At 31.5% G+C, this 19783-nt stretch overlaps 1 protein-coding gene across 1 annotated transcript; it reads right to left on the bottom strand.

Annotated features, from left to right (window-relative positions):
* Positions 1–1223: 1223 nt before the first annotated feature.
* Positions 1224–4884, bottom strand: HEXO2 (beta-hexosaminidase 2). Its single transcript, XM_085744940.1, has 2 exons — positions 4085–4884; positions 1224–2534 (listed from the first exon to the last, which is right to left on the bottom strand). The coding sequence occupies exons 1-2, from the start codon at positions 4839–4841 to the stop codon at positions 1585–1587; spliced, it is 1707 nt and encodes a 568-aa protein (XP_085601066.1). The 5' UTR covers positions 4842–4884; the 3' UTR covers positions 1224–1584.
* Positions 4885–19783: the final 14899 nt, after the last annotated feature.

Below are 19783 nucleotides of genomic sequence, written 5' to 3'. Positions count from 1 at the left end.
ATCGTCCTATTCTTGATAATGTACTTGTAACATCAAAGAGTACAAGAAGAAAGGAAAGATGGGGGAGATGATGTTAAAGATTGATATTAGTAAAGGTTATGATCACATGGAATGGAGCTTTGTGAAATTCATGTGTGGCTGATGGGTTTTCATAAAAAATAGATTAAATAGATGGGTCTATGTATGGAAAGTGTGCAGTACCACATTCAAGTTAACGAGGAAGGAATTAGTTTGCAAAAACTGGGTTGCAGTCTCCGTCAAGGGGATCCTTTATTTCCATATTGTTCATCATTTGTGCAGAGGGATTGTCACTTCTACTTAAGAGATTAGAGGCACATGGAGACATTCATGAAATTAATATGTGTCGGGGAGCTCTACTCTTGACACACCCTTTATTTGTTGACGGTTGTTTCTTGTTTTGTCAGGCCATAGGAAATTAAGCCAAAACTTTACTTGATAAACTTCGATTCTACAAGGATGTATCATGTCAAGCCATCAACTTGCGAAAATCGAAAGAAGAAAAAACAGTAAAAATTTAAGTGCACAGGTGAAGACCCAACTTGCTAAAAATTTCACCATTTATGGTGAATAAGTGGGAAATCCAAAGTTACACCTGACCCTCGCATATTGCAATGTACTCATAGGCACAAGTAATTTGTTTTAATGCTAGCAATCTATTTATTTATATAGGTCAATTTTGGTTTCGACCATTTGTTTTTGTTACTGATTTAAGCTAAGGAGCTACACAAAACTATGTAGAATTTTTTAATGATTTTTTTTAGAATTTTTTAATGATGTGACGCTTCAACGATAGGTTGCTCAAAATTTAGTTTTTTTTTTAGATATTGAATCTTAGTTCGGTGATCTTATTAACTAATTATGTTTAAGACGCTTTAATTAGTGTTTAAACTTTTTCTTTTCTTTTTTGACCATGAGGATTTAAACTTCTTGAGTTCATAGTGCACTTTCAGATAAGAAGAGACGTACGATCAATTTTTATTTTCTTTCTGAAGCTATCTTTTGTGGGTCAAGTTATTTATCATATTCTGTTAAAAAAAAATGTCATCTACATATGACTTTTTTCAGTATGGCTTTTGAGACTCATGAACAAGAATTTAACAAAGGTAAAATTATTGTAATTCCCAAGCCTGAACTTAGTGCATGATTAGTGTTACTCTCCCTCACGGGTTACCTCTTCAATCCAATATGCAATATGCTCCTAATTGAATTTGAATATTATGATTTTTTTAATTTAAATGTTCAAATCCATGTAACATTGTTTGATAACTACAATCTCTTCAAACAAAACAATAAATTTTCAGTAGGCTCACACAACAGTTGAACACTACAGACCTGATTAAAAGTAAAAGAAAATAAAGTATACTTAAATAGCTCTTTTTCTTCCCTTTTAGAGAGGGGAAGTTTGGTAACAAAAGAAGAATGCAACTTCCAACTAAACTAACTACGAATGTGTTTGGAAACGCGGTGCAAGTATCAGGACGCATGGTCCGAGAGAAGCTAGAAGTTGTAGCTTTGAGATGGATGTGCGGTGGCAGCGTGAATCTGACGCTCTCGAAACACACACTAGATTGCATGTACTGTGTTGCACATACCAGGGTTCCTAACACACCAAAGTGGTTGAATAGGCTCAGCTCCTATACCTCTGCTCACCATTCTGCTTCTCCATTCATTCAATCTATCTGTTGCCTCTGCGTATCGCTTCAGACCCTTTTCATCCCTATTGCCTGACCACAAGGACTCAGCCATTGCAGAAGTTCTAGGCCAAAGTCGCGAATCCAAAACAGTTTCATCGGCTTGTTCTGACCACAACGCTACCTCCCCACCTAAAACCAATTTCGCTTCTTCTTCAGTCAGTCCATAAGTTATATCATAATTGTATATATTTTGCCATGTTTTGAAAGGTCCACACCAAGAGCCGCCATCGTGTTTGTCACTTCCTGTTTGGTTGTCGTAAATACTGTTATTTCCAGTAAAGTCGCCGTGTCCACAGTCAAGGTAATAAAAGTCTGATGATGACACGATGGCGTGGTATCCAGAAGATACTATCCTTTTAGTGTTGTCATGTCCATTGTTCCATGTCTGCAAAATCACATGTTCTTTAGGGAGAATCGTCGATGGAACATGGACTGTATCGTCTAATAGAACATCTTCCCAATAGACAACAGTGCGGTTGAGGGATAAAATGAAAGGGAGAGTGTTGTTGATAAACGTCTCAAGGATTTGGCTGAGAGTTCCATTATTTGATAGAAATTTCTGAATTGTTAGATCGGTTTTCCAGCAACCTGGTATGACTTCATCAGCACCAGAATGGTAAAATTGTTCCGGGAACAATGTGGTTACATCGCGTATGACATTCTTCAGGACTTGGTAGGTCTTGGGGTTTAAGGGATTTAAATGACCTGTTCCCGGCTCTGCTGCAAGACGATCTGGCCAATCGCTTCCGGCTGGCCACCAGAACATGTTAGCACATGTTACAATGTCAGGGTAGGCTAAGGCCCACGATCCTGTATGCCCTGCATATATGAAATTTTTTATATGTCAATGATCATCATCATTTAAAGAACCAATACCAATGTCTTGTAAAGATAAATTATTTGAAAAAAGATAAGAGAGAAATGCATTCTTTTCAATCAGAATATAGTAAAAGAGCAAAAACAGAATTCTAAAGTCAGGCATCATATAAAAAGCCTCATTTTTTTGTTAATTTAATTGGCCTTATGGTTACAATGTTATTTCTCATGGTAAGCCACAGTCCAAGATGCTTTATGCTTTGTCAACTTAGAATTCATTTTAATAACCAACACCATAAGTCATAACTCCTATAATTGTTACTTTTCTATGTCTGATTATGTTAATATAAACCAAAATAAAAGGAGATTTGAAGAGTGATTCTAAGTCATAGGACTATTATTATATTGTGGTAAAGTTTGTGTCTCTCACTACCAATTGGTTGGTACTCCCACAAGAAAAAAAAAAGTATAGTGCATTATATATAAACAGATTCCAACATTTCAGAAACCAACATCTTAAAAAACAGAGATGTATCTAATGCGACATATAATAAGTGATGGAGACAGAAGTTTTAGTATTCTAGAATGTGATGGAACTTAAACAGAAGTTAACACTAACTGGTTAAATAATCAGTATAGTTAATCACACAAATCTAGATAAATTCTTTGACCTGAGAAACATTCGGATAGAAATAGGCATAATAACAAATTTCCAATAAAAGAAGGCAGAGTAATAACACCAATGGCAATTAATTAATAGATTAATTCAGTACTGGTCTTTACAGTGTCAATCTTCAATACAATTGTGCCGCAAAGTGCTAGACAAATACAAAACAACAAAAGTCCAAATAATAAAATAAGAAGAAAATAGGTCCTAACTTTTCTGTTCTATAAATAAAAGTTTGGACGAGTTTGGTCTGGAGCTCACTAGAGTCAGGAAAAGCTTTGAGGCTCAATGAGCGCTAACGAAGTTACTTACATATTCCTCACAAACGAGGTTCAAATATAAGTAACGGAATTCGAACTCAAGATGTGTTGTGTACAATTTGAGCTGAATCCTTATCAAACTATTGACATGTTCTAACTTTTCTTGAAAAGAGTACTTCCTCCCTCATATTTATTTATTTTGTACTAAATCAGATTATTCACAACATACAATTCCTCTAAAGAATACTTTTCCCGACTATTAATGAATATTACTTACTGCTCGAAAGATATTTTAAGGTAACTTATCAAATGTAATGCTTTGTTTGGGAAAAAAAAAATAGCCGATAGCTTATAGTTGAAGACTAATGACTTATGGCTGATAAGCTAGTTTTATTGTATTGCCAAACATAGCCTAAAATGTAACTACAACTCTATGAATATTTTAGGGCACTAACTATCAAGATAAACAATTAATCAAAACAAAACATATAATATAAGATTGTGAGAGTAAAAATTAAATATTCTTCTCACCGAAAGCACTTTTATCAAAACATCCTTTCATCACTCTCTAATCACACAAATTAGTAAAGTAAATCAACAAATTAAAGACAAAGAACAGAACTAACCAGGAGCATCAATCTCAGGGATAACACGAACACCACGATCAAGCCCAAATTCAACAACCCTTTTAACATCATCAACAGTATAAACCATATTAACATCATAAGCACCTTTCTCAGCCAACATTGGTTCAGAAGGAAGAACCAAAGGAAAAGAATGAGAATCTGTTACATGCCAATGAAACACATTCAACTTATTCATACTCATAGCTTCAATAGTTCTTAACAAATCCTTCACTGGATAGTAGTTTCTTGAAGTATCTAACATGATACCGCGATGACTGAACAACGGCGCGTCGTTAACACGCACGTTCACAGCCACGCGCGTTGGGTTACCACATGCAAGCTGGGAGAACGTTTCTAAACCATGCATGGCTCCCCATGATGTTACGGCGGTTAAGGTGGCGGTGGGAGTGGTGATTGTTAACGTGTAGGATTCGTCGGTGGCGTGGTTTAGTTCTGTGTTTGGGTTTGTTATGGTGATTGTTAGGCTTTGTAGAGGTGGTAGATTGTTTGAGAGGTTTGCTTTTGGTGGGATTAAGGGATGGTTGTGTTCTGTTTTGATGAGGTTTGTGTAGCGGGATATGGCGGCGGTGAGGTGGTTGTTGTGGTGGGGAGTGGTGGTGGTGATGGTGAATGTTGGAGAGAGGAGGGTGGTTTGCTGTGGTGGGGACCACGTGAGGTTTCTTGGTTTGGGCCATATGGTTAATGATGTTGTTGAAAATGGAAAGAACAGGAATAAGAAGAGTAATTGTAGTAACATGATTGTGTTGTGTGAGGATTTGTTACTGTTACTGTTTGTTGATAATGTGATTGAGTTGTGTGTGTGTGGTATTTATGGAGGATCTGCATGGTGGGGATGATGTCATGAGGATAGGTGTGATATTAAGAACTTAAGGACTTTTGAGTTAAGAGTCAACAAGAGTTTTGTTTTGTTCTGTTCTTTAGGACACAGCTGCTTTTTTGGTTTTCAGCACTTGTTTCTTTTCTTGTTGGAATGACTAATGGACTATGTGATTTTTTTGGGTAGTTAGACTAAGTGACAATGATCATTTAATTTTGGTTTAATTTTGGATGAAGATGTTATGCTTAACATTATCAATTGAACCATGTACTATGGACATGACTATTGAGCATTATTCATTGTCATAATAATTTTTCACTCGGCCAAATACATAAAACAAGTCTTGTCCATATCCATCCAATTTTTTTAATGGCTTTAGATTGATATATTAACTGGTAATGTTTGTTGATGTGGTAAGTGAAAACGCCATTAGACATATGGACTTTTGATTTACGAGTCAACAAGAACTGTGTTTTGTTCTTATGACAAAGTTGTTTCTTTGTTTTTTAGCACTTGTTTGTTTACTTGTTGGCATGACTAAGTGATTTTAGCGTTTCATTTAGTTTGGCTAAGTTTAGTTAATTTGTGCCTGCTTTTAATATTAAAACGAATTATAATTTAAGAAAACATATTTACTATTTTGAAATGACGTGAAAGAAGAAAAATGTGACAGCCAAAGGCTGTAATTTTTTAGAGATCTGAGGGGAGGGGAGAGGATTTGAAACAAATCTTTGGTCTTTATCAAGAGACAAAGTTTCTAGACAATGATAACTTATGATTTATAATCAATATGTTTTTATTTTAAGGGTGCTATAATAACATAGATTGTGTTTGAAGAATGAATATAAACGTTTTAAAATTCTTCTTTAATATAATTTTTTTTTTTAGAGATTCTTCAATATAATTTGAATTCATTAAATTAGTATAATTTTGTATTATGAAGAAAAATAAAACTTCATAATAATCTTTGCCTCTCAAAGATCTCTATTTTCTTCTGCTCAAATATCCTAAAGATATCTCTTTTTCTCATATATGTAGAGGTGTTTATTACAACCTCTACATATACTACGATGTTGAGAATCGTGTTTAAAAAGATATGTATATGTTTGATGTTCTCAAATAGGATTAGGTTGATTAAAAAGAAATGAAAAAGTAAAATGTTGATAATTTTTTTTTTTTATTTTCTCCTTCAGCAAAAGAAAAAGTGCCTGCCTTGGAAAATTGTCTTTCCATTTTCTCCTCAGATTTCTTTTTCCCATATATGGAAAAACAATTTTTCTACTACTCTCTCCTTCAAAAAAAAAATTCTACTACTCTCACCACCTGAATGACTTCGGTTGGATCAAATCAAATCAGTCTACCCAATTTTCTCATCACCCTTACTCTTGATCATGGGCTTAGAAACTTTCACCAACATTCAAACCCGTAATAATTTTTTCTTATTTTTTTTTAACTTAATTGGAAAATAATAAATATTAATTAACAGCATTTTTTTTATATCATTTATAACTATAAGCTAATTCGACGGTTGATTTTACCAAACACCACAAATTAAACCAACTAATTTATCAATTATAGCTATAAGCTCATACGTCGCAAGTTATCCACTAATTTTACCAAATTGAGTCTTAATGAAGTGATGGTTCTCATTGATTAACATTTTTTTATTCCGATTTTTTTTATATATCAAGGATTTATCACATTAATAGAAGATAATTGGACAACAAACTACACCACTAAATATTTTAAGACAACAAAATCAATCATCGTAAACATAACATTCGTGAACTTATGAGCTATAACAATGTAAAAACGCTTTACACAAACTATTTATATAATTCAAGAGTGATTACTAATTACAATATCTTTTGTTCTCGTCCCTCCCACTTTGGCTACAATGTGCATGCCTGCATGGTGAGCCATAGCCATCTGGATTATTTAGTTTTCCTATATTGGCCGGCTCACTTCCATTGAATATATAATTAGGATTAGACACAAACGGTGTTATCATTTTCCTTATCTTTACTTATGTAGGACTAACCATTGTCCATTTGTCCACTGATTATTGTTATATCCAAGTTTTCCCTTTACACTTATGAAATGAAAGAGACCAACTCTTAAGAAAAGTCATTTTCCATTAAGCAAAACTAGTTAGCATGCCGTCTTTAGTTGACTTAATTAAATATCAACCTCTATATACTTTAGATAAAATTAAGAGAAATGATATTTGACAACCACTTTTTGACAACTTTTGGACAACTTTCTCTCTCATACTCACATGATATTGTTATTCTCTCTCTTCATTTTTCTCTCTTCATTGTTTTTGACCAATAAGAAGTGAGAAAAACAAGGTTGTCAACAAAGTTGTCATCAAATGAATGTCAAAATATCATTACTCTAAAATTAATCCTCCCTTATTTGGACATAACTTAAGGAGAAATGATATTCTAACAACCATTTTGTGACAACCTATGTGACAACTTTATCTCTCATACTCACATTATCTTTTTACTTTCTCTCTCTATTGCTTTGGTTTCCGTGTCACTATCTACTTTTCCTTTGAAAATTGGTGGTTGTCACAAAAGTTGTTGATTTTTGGTTGTTAGAATATCATTGCTCTAACTTAAGTCCAATTATATTTATTCTAAGATGTAGACACATTTTTCTAAATCACCAGACATTGAACACTTCGTAGGCAAACAAACAAAGAGAAACATACACAGACATCAGACACACATATTAATGTAACTTAGCAAGAACTAATTTGTTTCTTTGAGCAGTATTTTTCTGTTACATGTATAATTATATTCCATATACCGTTACGAGGTTTCTACATACTCTAAACACTACTTGATTGATCGAATTTATTAAGACCATCAACAATGAAGCACTTCATTTGGGTGTTTAAACGAGTCCGGACTGTACACGTCATTCGTTTTATAATTAATATTTAATAAGCACTCAATCTCTCCAACCCAGCACCTCAAAATAATTATTAATTGGGTCCCTACAATAACTCTATATCATTAAATTTTAACAATAATTTATATGTTCATTCATAATTATATAATTTTAAAATATTGAGGTAATTTAATTATAAATTATAAAATAAGTTAAAACTTGAAAAACAATATAAAATAAATTATGGTAAATTATTTGTTGTTTTGTTTAAATCCAATCATTGTATGTTTGTTTTTTTCCCATTTAGATGGGTAAATTATTTGTTGTTTCAAAAAAAAAAAAATTGTTGAAAATTTAATGTTGATCGATTAAATATTACTCTTGCAACTAATATATAATTTACTTTTTAATATTGAAATAATACAACAATTGAATAGAATAAAATAGAATTATTTGTATATGTGGGACTCATGAGTAATAGGAAAGAGATGGTGCCTATAAAACCACCCATGAGCACCGTATTAATCGGTTTCACAATGAGGGTGTCTATTTAGCATGGTGCTAAATAGGGGAAGGACTCCCCATTGTAGATGGTCTAAAAACAACTATTTTATCTTAAGTGTCTTGATATTATCAAATAAATCAAATAATAATATTCGATTAAGTGTCTTGATCGAATATTATCAATTATTTTTCTGTGTTGATTTCGTTAATTTTTTTATTCAAAAATCAAACAAGTAATAATCTATACTATATGAAGAAAACAATTTCTTTCAACTATTTTGAACTGGTTTTTTCTCTTTTAAAAAATACCCTCAATTTTCAATACAAATAACACATGTAACAAATAGATAAGAATCAATTTAAATATTAAAAAAATGTAATAAATACGATATGAATATATATATATATGTCTGATTTTTTTCTTTATTATTTAAAAAATGTAACAAACTATATGAGTATATTTATACTTACTTTTTTATTATTCTAATTATACCCTTAAACAATTTTTTCTTCAATAAAGATTGTTGTTGGTGTCATTAAAAAAAGAATTTAGATTTAATTTTTTTGTTATATTGTTGGTGTGATTGAAATAAATAATCATGGTTAGCTTGATTTAGTATAACTTGAAAGCAACAAACATTTATATTTTTTTAGAGTTTGTCATATTATTCTATCTATTTCTGGAAATTTTCATTAAAAAATATGAAGGTTAGACATGGGTTGACTAAAAAGTAGGGATTAATTTCATTAATGAAAAATTTTAGACGGACCAAAAGCCTGAGGAATATTTTAGGGAGACTAAAATCAAATGTTGATATATTTAGAGGGATCATTTACTTGTTTAACCCAAAAATAAATTGCATATATTTACAAGCATCGTATCCTTCAATTCCAAAACAAAATCATTAACATAGTATTTCAATTTTTTTAATAACATAGTATTTTCAATTTAAATGGTCAACATTTTAATATGTTTAATTGATTATTAATCACTTAACACCATAAATTTTGACAAATTATTTTGATAGAATAACATATGGAAAGCAATATCTAAACACAGAATTTCTGGTGAAAAAATTAATAACTTTTACAACTAAATTTAAATTTTAAATTACATTAATTTTAATTAAAAAAAATTGTGCGAACATTCCAATTCTTGGAAAATTCTCATATAATAATAGTATGTCTTTGGAAGACTTTCGGATAACGGAAGTTAATCTTTAGAAAATTTTCACAGGATAAATGTTCATCTTTAAAAGATTCTCATAGAATGATAACTAGTCTTTGAAAGATTCTCATAGAACGAGAGGTTAGTCTTTAGAAGATTCTCATAGAACCGAAGTTAGCCTTAAAATGATTCTTATAGAACGAAAGTTAGTCTTTAGAAAATTCTTATAGAACGGAAGTTAGTCTTTGAAAGATTTTCATAAAACGGAAGTTAGTCTTTAAAAGATTCTCATAGAATGATAGTTAGTCTTTGAAAGGTTGTCATAGAATGAGAGGTTAGTCTTTAGAAGATTATCATAGAACGGAAGTTAGCCTTTGAATAATTCTTATAGAATGGAAGTTAGTTATAGAAGATTCTCATAGAACGGAAGTTAGTCTTTGAAAGATTTTCATAGAATGATAGATAATCTTTGAAAGATTCTCATAGAAAGAGGGGTTAGTCTTTAGAAGATTCTCATAGAACGGAAGTTAGCCTTTGAATGATTCTTATAGAACGGGACTTAGTCTTTAGAAGATTCTCATAAAATGGAAGTTAGTCTTTGAAAGATTCTCATAGAAAGAGAGTTAGTTTTTGAAATATTCTCATAAAATGATGATTAGTGTTTAAAAGATTCTCATCGAACGGAAAGTTAGTATATGAAAGATTTCTTAATTGTATGTTTATGTAGTATGTATTACCTATTGTAGTGGGTAATAGTATTATTATTTTTTTTGGAATAAAGTGGATATTAGTTATTACAAATATAAAAAAATATATTAATTCCATTAGTAATTTGCTATTTGTATTGAAAGTTGAGGGTAATTTTGGAAAGAAAAATATCAGTCCAAAAGAAGCAAAAACATGCTATTTCTTTATATATATATGTGTGTGTGTGTGTGTGTGTGTGTGTGTGTGTGTGTGTGTGTGTGTGTGTGTGTGTGTGTGTTTTTCTAAAATAAAATTTTAGTGGGTCAAATAACCTGTAAATCTCAACCATTCAAAATCTTTCTAATACATCTAATGGTTGACATCCATTTTAGAAAAAAAATAAAAATTAAGTCTCCTACAGTATGAGACGTAAAGAAGTCTTCCACCGTAGCCTTTGCCTAAAACTAGGCATGTCTAGTCTAGTCTATTTTATACATAAGCTGCTCTAACAGGTAATGTGTCATAAATAACAATTATTCAAAGAGAAACCTATTATTACACAAGTAAAAACATAGTGAGTAAAAATATTTTAATTTGAAAGAGTCATCCCCTATTTAGCACATGTCTTTTTATGTGTGGGTGTGAATTAGTGATCATTTACGTGCAACTGAATGTAGCTAGAGATCAATTTTTCGAGCCATAAAAGATTGCAATGGGTGTATAAAGCTGTAAAATACTATACTATCATCACAGAAAAATAAAAATAAAAACTATACTAGTATTACAATTAATAAGATTTAATTACAATTATGCTTTAATTATTTTGATTATATCAGTCTTCATAAAAGGTAAGATTTATTCAAAAAATAGTACTCATATAAGGCAAGATTTCCTCTAAAACAGAAATAATAATAACAGTGTGTTTATGAATTGCTCTTTTCTAAAATACAAAAATTGAAAAGAAATCTTGAGATTCATAAAAACGAAAAAAAAGTTATTATTATATTTTACTGTAATTTGATGGTTTAGGAAGAAAATATGTCTTTATCCAATATGTTTTTATTATATTTCCATTATAAGTTATACAATTTCTTTATTCTAAAAAAATTATACAATTTCTTTTTTCTTTTAAGCTATTATACAATTTCTAATAATAGAAAATTTGACTTGACCAAAAAAAAAAAGAAAATTTGTAATTCTAATTTAAAGTGTAAATTGTTTGAGAGAAAGTTGCAAAACCTTCTCTCCTATAAATAACCTAGTCCTCCCAAGCTTGTAAACACACTAACAAATCACTCTTTTCAACAATGGCCAAAGCACTAGCAATATTAATCCTTATCTTGGTGAACTCCTTAATGATATTTTCTCAAGATCAGCATGAGTTTCACTTGGATGATTATGGTCCTCCCAAGCCAAATAAACCAGGATAGTTCATCCTTTAGATTTCACCATCTCTAACAACATCAATAACTACCCACCACCACAACCACTATCAACCTAATCTCCATTTCACCCTCCATGCAACCCATGCTCCACAATTCATCCTTTACATCCATGACTCTCTTGTAGTCATTTAAGTTTTTTTTTCTTTTCTAAAGTTATATTAAGCTACGTTATTTTGTACCTTTGGTTGAATTGTTGAGTATATTATGGAGGATGATGCAATAAAGTTGTAGCATGTGATTTTGTACTTCAATTACCTATAATAAAATTAATAAAATGCATTGTCTTCGATATCTTTTTAGAATCTTTTTTAATTCTAATTTTGTTAATGACTAATTATTGTCCTCAAGTAATTTATCTTGTATAACTTACGATTGCTTATGGAAGAGATTTTGCTCATCACTAAAAGCTTTCTCAAATACAATAATTAGTATCTCGGCGATATTCTTAACTCAAAACTGCTTCTTCACTCATAAAAATATATGATAAGTAATATATCGAGATTGATTTGATATAACTTATGTGCAAACAATATATTGTTCAATTGATCCTTTCAAGAAAACATTGTGTTCAATTGATATTCGTCCACAAAGTTATTTTGGCCTAGTTGATTTGAACGCTCATTTATTAATGATTTTGGCATAATATACTGCAGTATTATGTAAATTATTTTTTCTTAATTACATTAATAATGAATATTGATGTACCATATTACTTACAATTATTTCAGATTCAGCAAATCATACTTGAATATTCTATTCTAAATGAGATTTTAACACCCGTTAGAAAAAAGGAAATTTAACACAAATTTAAAACTAACAACTCAAATCATACCAAACAAAAAACTTAATTCAAAAGAAAACACATGGGTACATTAATGCTATTTAAATACTTTTTTTGCTATTTAAATACTTATTATTATTATTATTATTATTATTATTATTATTATTATTATTATTATTATTATTATTATTATTATTATTATTATTAGAGTAAATTACACCCTCCTCCCCTCAAAGATGCTTGAATTACACTTCTCTCCCCTCTTATGTTAAAATATACACTCCCCTTCCCTAAGAGAAGTTTGAATTACATTCCCCTCCTCTCTTATGTTAAAATCTACACTTTACTCCCTCAATATTTTTTTTATTTAGCAAAGAAAATAAAAATAATAATCTAACACACTTCGGAAAAAAATAGTACTGCGGGTCTATTTTAATAATCAAAATTTGAATACATATTTTTCTCTATTTTTTATTCAAAATTTCATTAACATCTAGTTTTAAACCCTATTATAAAATATGAAACAACCAAAGATAAAATTAAAATATGTGAAAAATTACACAATAAAGTATGGTTATTTAAAAGGTAATTTTGTACTATAAATTATAAAATTAATAGCAAAATATTTAAATTTAATTATCATTGACATTTAAGTTATAAAGAAATGAATTTATTTTTCTTAAATGGTGGTTCAAAATTAGTACATATCATAAAAATATTTATTTATGTTAAAATAGATTAAAGTGTAGTGAATATTTAATTATTAAGGGAGAAGGTTGTAGTTCAAACATCTTATAGGGGAGGTGAGTGTAGATTTTACTTTTCAAGGGAGGGGAGTGTATTTTTTAACATAAGAGGGGAGGGGAGTGTAATTCAAGCATCTTTGAGGGAAGGGGAGTGTAATTTACTCTTATTATTATTTGGTTAAATATCATCTGCGGTCCTTTAAGTTATATGATAATAACAAGTTAGTCCTTTAAGTTTTTTTGTTACAAATTGATCCTTTAAATCATAAAATATCTGAATCATTATCCTATTCTCATAAATTTTGGTTGAAAAAGTGTATAAGTTGAAGTTTAATGATAAACTTGGTATGACCAAATTCACCGCTCTCAAAACTAGTGTTCATTTGTGTGTGACCATCTTGACAAAATGATGTGTATTTTTATATGAAACTGACCCGCAAATAAAGGTATGCATCTGGTTGGTTGGAAAAATTACTAAATCTAAGAAGAATTGGGGTCTTGGAGTGAGAATTGTGAGGAAACAAAACATTGTGTTGCTTGGTAAACTTGTGTGGGGTATGTTTAAACCTAGTAGTCATTTATGGTGTCAAATTCTTTCTGCAAGGTATCTTCAAGGATTTAATATTTTCCGTGCGAGAAATAGCAAGGGCACTCCCACATGGAATGCCATTGTAAAAGCACTTAAAATATTGGAGGATGGATTTAATTTCAAATTTTGAAATGTTTCCACTAGTTTGTGGTACAAATTATTGATCTTCAAATACGAGATATTATTACTATGGATGAAGGTAACCTGCAAAATGTTTATACCATGTTGCCCCAAGATATCAGAAGTGAAATTTTGGAAACGATGGCTCATCTAGTGGATGATGTCACTGATAACTGGATTTGGAATAATTGTACCTATGGTGGCTACTTGACAAAATCTGCATATAGTTGGTTCAACGATGAAGAGATGGTTCCTCTCTTCCCTAAAGATTCTTGGAATTAGGTATGTGAACTTAAAATCCCATCCAATTCTTCCTTTGGTAAGTGATGCATCTTACGATCCCAACACGAACTATATTGAATCATAGAGTTATAATGAACCTCAGACCTTGGTTCATTGTTTGTTTAATTGCAACCAAGCAAAAGTTATATGAACTTGATGGTGGGTCCTAGTTTCGGTTTACCCGAGGAGGATAGCTAGATATTCATGTGGTCTCATGATAGTGTTGACAAACTTGGTGTTGTGAGTCCTATTACCATGTGGAGTATTTGGTGTAATAGAAATGCAAATATTTTTTATGATATAAGCATGTCTCTAATGACTTCTTTGTTAAAGATCAAGGTTATGACTCGTGATGTTAATCAAGATTTCAGGAGTATGCAAAAGGAGATTATTAGCATTCAACTACATCTTATTTCTTGGCAAAAAAGGTCATCCTGACTCATATATTCTTAATGCAGATGGTAGTGCTCAAACCAACCCGGAGATGACAAGATTTGGTGGCTGATAGAAGTCTGGCAAGTGTACCAAAAACTACCGAAGTAGTAAAATAAGATTGTATCCACGAGGACTGTGTTAACTTCAATAATTCAAAAGCGTTATTATTTAGGATGTATAAAAGTTATTTTGTTTTGCCACCAGGCAGTTGATTGGTTTGATTGCATAAAAGTAACGACAGAAAATAAAGATTGGTTTTAAAGAATAAGAGAGAGATGAGATCAGGCCTTCCGAATCATCTATGTTCCCCTAATTGGTATACTGCACCTATTCTTATGAATGATTTTCTAGTTCCACGATAGTTAACAAAATAGTCCTAATCAATCCCTTGAGTTAGAACCCTCTTCTCAAACTTCAACCCCTAATTCCTTAGGTGGTCTAATAATATTTGAAGGTTTAAAGCACGTTAACCTATTATCACTAATAAACGACCATTCCTAGACTAACCCTATTTATTAGAAAAATTCAATTAGGTCTAAGTTGAAAGCTATGGTCAGTAGTCATTCATTCTCACTAAATCATGTTTATATTTGATCAGGATATAAAAAGCATTAAGAACAATTGAATTGAATAAAAACTAGATTGTCATTCACAATAAATAGAGTTTCACAGCAACATGGATCAATTAGGGTTACAAAGAATCATCTCAGACCTAATCTCTAAGAGATTTAGCTACTCATAATTGAGTTTACAAATAGCATAATCAATGAAAGAATTAAAACATACATAAACTAGTAAAGAATGGAGGAAATCGCCCCGTTCTTCAGTCTCTAGGTCTGCAAATCGCACTTTCTCTCTCCAGAATTCGTAACCCTTGCTTTTAGACTAAACTTCAAAATAAATAGGCTCAGAATTTTGCCTAAATCGTGTCACGTTTTTAGTAAGTCGTGACACGATTTACCTTGAATAACAAACTACAAAAATTAGGGTTTCCAGAATCGTGTCACGTTTTGGTCATCGTGACACGTTTTGCCCACTGTCGAATGCATGTTTTTGGCCTTGTGGAATCGTGTCATGTTTTGTCTGAATCGTGACACGTTTTTGTCTCTTGTCATTTTCTTCAGTTTTTCTGTTTTTCTTGCTGCTTAAGTTGCCTTGTGAACTCCAAAATGTGATCAAAATACATATAAAATTACGTAATGACGAGATGTCATCAATGGCTTAATTAGAGAATGTGATGGACAATTTATGTGTGGTTTTCATGGTAATATTGGCTCCTCTAATATTCTTCATGCCCAAATATTGGCATTAATGCATGAGATTCAAATTTGTTGGGAGGAAGGTTTGAGAGGCAATATTTGTTATACTGATTCCATGCATACTATTCACCTAGTGCAACATGCATGCGGATGTTTCCACTCACCACTACGGAAATGAGATAGCTATTATCAGAAAGTAGATGGCTAAAGATTGGACTTTTCAATTATGCCACACTCTTAGGAAGGGTAATATGTGTGCTGAATTTTTAATCAAGTTTGGAATAAGGTCTATGAATGATCTATTGATTATGTTTAATCATCCAGTTGAGCTTCCTTTATTACTTGGGACAGACAATATGTGTGTTACTTATCATCGCGGACAATAATCTTCTATTTATTTTTGTTTTTGCTTTTGCCTTTTTTCTCATGTAACAAAAAAAACAAATGACATTATTTTTTTGTGATGAAACATCAAAAACATATAAATTAGTTGTTATTTTATATAATGCCAACAATTTATTTCAAAAAACTAGGGACAAACCAAATTTAGTGAAAAAAAATAAAAATAAAAAAGTTCTTCATATCTATATCTATATTATATAAATTTGAGGGTTTTCCTCAAATTTATTTATGGAAATGCAAGCCTCACAAGCTCAGTTGGTTGAGACAATGCATAAAATATGCAAGGTCCGGGTTCAAACCCCGACCACCACCAAAAAAAAAAATGATCGACATGTGGCACCTTGAAATTGTAACGCCCATACTAAACGTATCTAGAAAGCTTAGCATGTTCATTATCTTTTAGTACTGGATACATTAAAATTTACAACAATAAAACTCCGAATGAATATCATATACAATCATAAGCATTCGTACAACAAGAGTATAACATAACTTTGTCTAAAACATAGTAAGTGTATCCTTGAAATCCATATCATCCTACAGCGGGTACGAACGAACACTTGCTGAGATATCCATTCGGCTACTAGCTTGCCATACCAACCTGTTTATCTGAATCAAATAAGGATTGGGATGAGACATAATGTCTCAGTGAGTTCTACCTAATCCTAGGCTATAGGTAACCTCGGTCACCACGTGTCTACAATACAACCTGACAGTTAATTATACGTGTGTGGTCATGCTTTCCTAGACGGTCGTGCATACTAGATCCGTCGTAGGTTCATCTTACTTGTCATAGGTCTTACTAACATCATACATGTCATGGCGGTCAAGAGATCCTAAGACCGCTAACTCAAGATACGTTAAACGCATCAAGACTTAACATAACATATTCATGACATGGTCCTAGACCGGACGATTAGGGAAACCTAAGATCGTCATCGGTATAACATTCGTAACATGCTCTATCTCACAAACTTGTACGTGTCTAACATCATATCATAATCATACATAAACATAATCATTCATACATAGATGTTAGCGTTGTACAAACATATTATCTAAGTTCATTTTACGGAGAGCCCCGGATGGAGTAACCCCGAGAACAATCCCATACATAACCGATGAAAACCTAGCTAAGGCACATCAGTCTCCCTCAGTAACGTGTGGGGCCCCCTTGCGGAGCTTATCCCGTTCTCACGACACCTACGTCTTACATACTCGTTTACCACGAATCCTTAAGCGATCCTATGTGTGGTAAACTACACATACATCATAGTCTTAATCATACATACATGAAGGTTAAACATATTCATACTTGCTCGTTTACCACGGGTCCGTGATCTACCCGTTTAACGATAAACTACCTACATGGTCATACTCATTCATAATGAAGGGATTAACTTATCTATTCACGGCTTAACATGCTTGCATGGTCATTCTAGTTCATATGCGAATAGAATATACTAAACACTTCGCGTCTTACATACATAGGACACATGCATATCATTCTAGTTCTCGACAAGCTATGTCAAGGCTCTAAATTCATTCCCTTTCTTAGTACATTACTACCCCATCATGTTTCATGTAAATATCTCATAAGCCGTTCTTGATGCATATGTTAATTTGGCCATGATTTTCATTTCAAGAAATCGTTTGATGTTATGTGCATTGCCTAGATGTTGTTTTGGGGTTATAAAGTTGTAAAACAATGAAAGAAAGGCTTCGGATTGCACCACCGGCCCTACATTGGGCCAACAAGCCAAAAGCAAGTTGGCAAGGTCAGAGGAGTTCGCTAATAGCGACTTTCTTCTGGGCAACGTCCTGTAAATTTCGCTATTAGCGAAATATTTCGCTAATAGCGAGTTTCTTCTGGTCTGTGGTGCAGATTTTGCAATTTTGACCCAAAACTCGTCCAATTCGATCCTACAATGCACCATAAGCATCCAACAACTTATAAAGACATTAATAAACATATTTCATGGCAATTTTAACATATAATCAACAAGAATTGCTTTGGGGTACTAAAGTTCTCATCATAACTAAACTAACACAAATCATGTTTTCTTGCTAAAATTGCACAACCCAAAGGAAGGTTAATCTATCTAAGAACTCACCTAACAAGTTTCTTGTGATTCCTCATGCTTCAAGCTTCCCAAATATCAAACCCTAGCTTATAAATCCAAGCTTCAATCCATTCTCTTGGTTGTTTCTTGCTTGCTAAGACACCATAATTCAAGCTTGATTCACCAATTACACAAACTTGGAAAGATTGATGGGTTAGAGGGGGAGATTGAGGCGATATACTTAGAGAGAAGGACGAGATAATTCCTCAAAGAAAACCTAGAGAGAGAAAGAGCAAGAATTTATGAAGATTTGGCCCAAAAATCACTTATATACCCCTTTTCGTGAAAGTACCAAACTGCCCTTCGTCTTAACGTGTTTATACCGACACTGATACATAAACCATACTTAACTGATATTGTTTGATAAATATTCTCCGTCCTACTCGCTTTCCACGAACATTTGTCCTCTGACACATTTGACTGATAATATTCCATTAGCTGACGAGCAGGATGTTACAGAAATAATCCAAGCTTTCTCATGCATTTGACATTTTATGCTATTCCAAGTTATTTTGTTAACCTTTTATATTTTTTTTACCTTTATATTCTCACCACATTCATCCTAGTCTGTTTAGGAAACATCATTTATATATGGTAGTTATTTCATAAACGTTATATACCTTTAACTATTTGTCAAAAAAAAAAATTATACCTTTAACTACACTTAACATTTAAAAATTCAATATTATTCATCTATGATAGTTAATTATTTCTTTTAACGTTTAAAAATTCAAAAGTATTCATACATGATAGTTATTTCATGAACATAACAAACATTTAACTACATCTATTCTTCCTTTTGACTATAAAAATACAAATTTGAAGAAATTAATTAAGTGAAATATGATTCAAAAATGATGAAATTTTAATTGTTTTATGAAATAATTCATGAAAATGCATGCTTTATTTTCATGAATTGTATAAAAAGTCATGAAAATAAATTGCATATAATAACAAATGTTTTTCAACACTAGAAACGGGTGAATATGTATAAATATTTAAAATACAATTAAAAATATAATAAATATTTGATGTAATCTATCAATTTTAATGAATAAATATCAATTTTTTAGTAAAAAAAAAAGACAATTACTGTATGATAGGAAACAACTTCATAAAAAATGTAGGAGAAGAAGCAATTATTTATTTTTTGATGAAAAGTAAGCAACAAATTATAGGAAGAAGGTAAAATATTGGAAAAATAAGAGGAAATAGAACGAGGGATATGCATGATCAATTAGTTTTTTTTTTTTTTGTTGAGAAAATGCATAATTAATTAGTGTTTAAAATAATTAAAGGACTAATCACTCCTGATGTTATTTTGGAAGACCTTGCTAAGAATAAGCTTGGTTTTCCCTCTAAAAAAATTATTATATCAATTTTCACTCTCAACAGTAGAACTATTGCGTGTGCATGACA

The sequence above is a fragment of the Medicago sativa genome, chromosome 2, assembly GCF_051527215.1.
Source record: "Medicago sativa cultivar Bolivia chromosome 2, Bolivia_mono, whole genome shotgun sequence".
NCBI lineage: Eukaryota > Viridiplantae > Streptophyta > Magnoliopsida > Fabales > Fabaceae > Medicago > Medicago sativa.
Note: the sequence above shows the minus strand (reverse complement) of the source record. Positions and strands in the feature narration are given on the sequence as shown.

What these genes read in the sequence shown, in the direction of transcription:
- HEXO2 (XM_085744940.1), bottom strand. Translation starts at nt 4,841, where the DNA reads ATGTTACTACAATTACTCTTCTTATTCCTGTTCTTTCCATTTTCAACA. An exon ending in CCCTGAGATTGATGCTCCTG is followed by an intron (nt 2,535 to 4,084) that starts GTTAGTTCTGTT and finishes TCATATATGCAG; the next exon opens with GGCATACAGGATCGTGGGCC.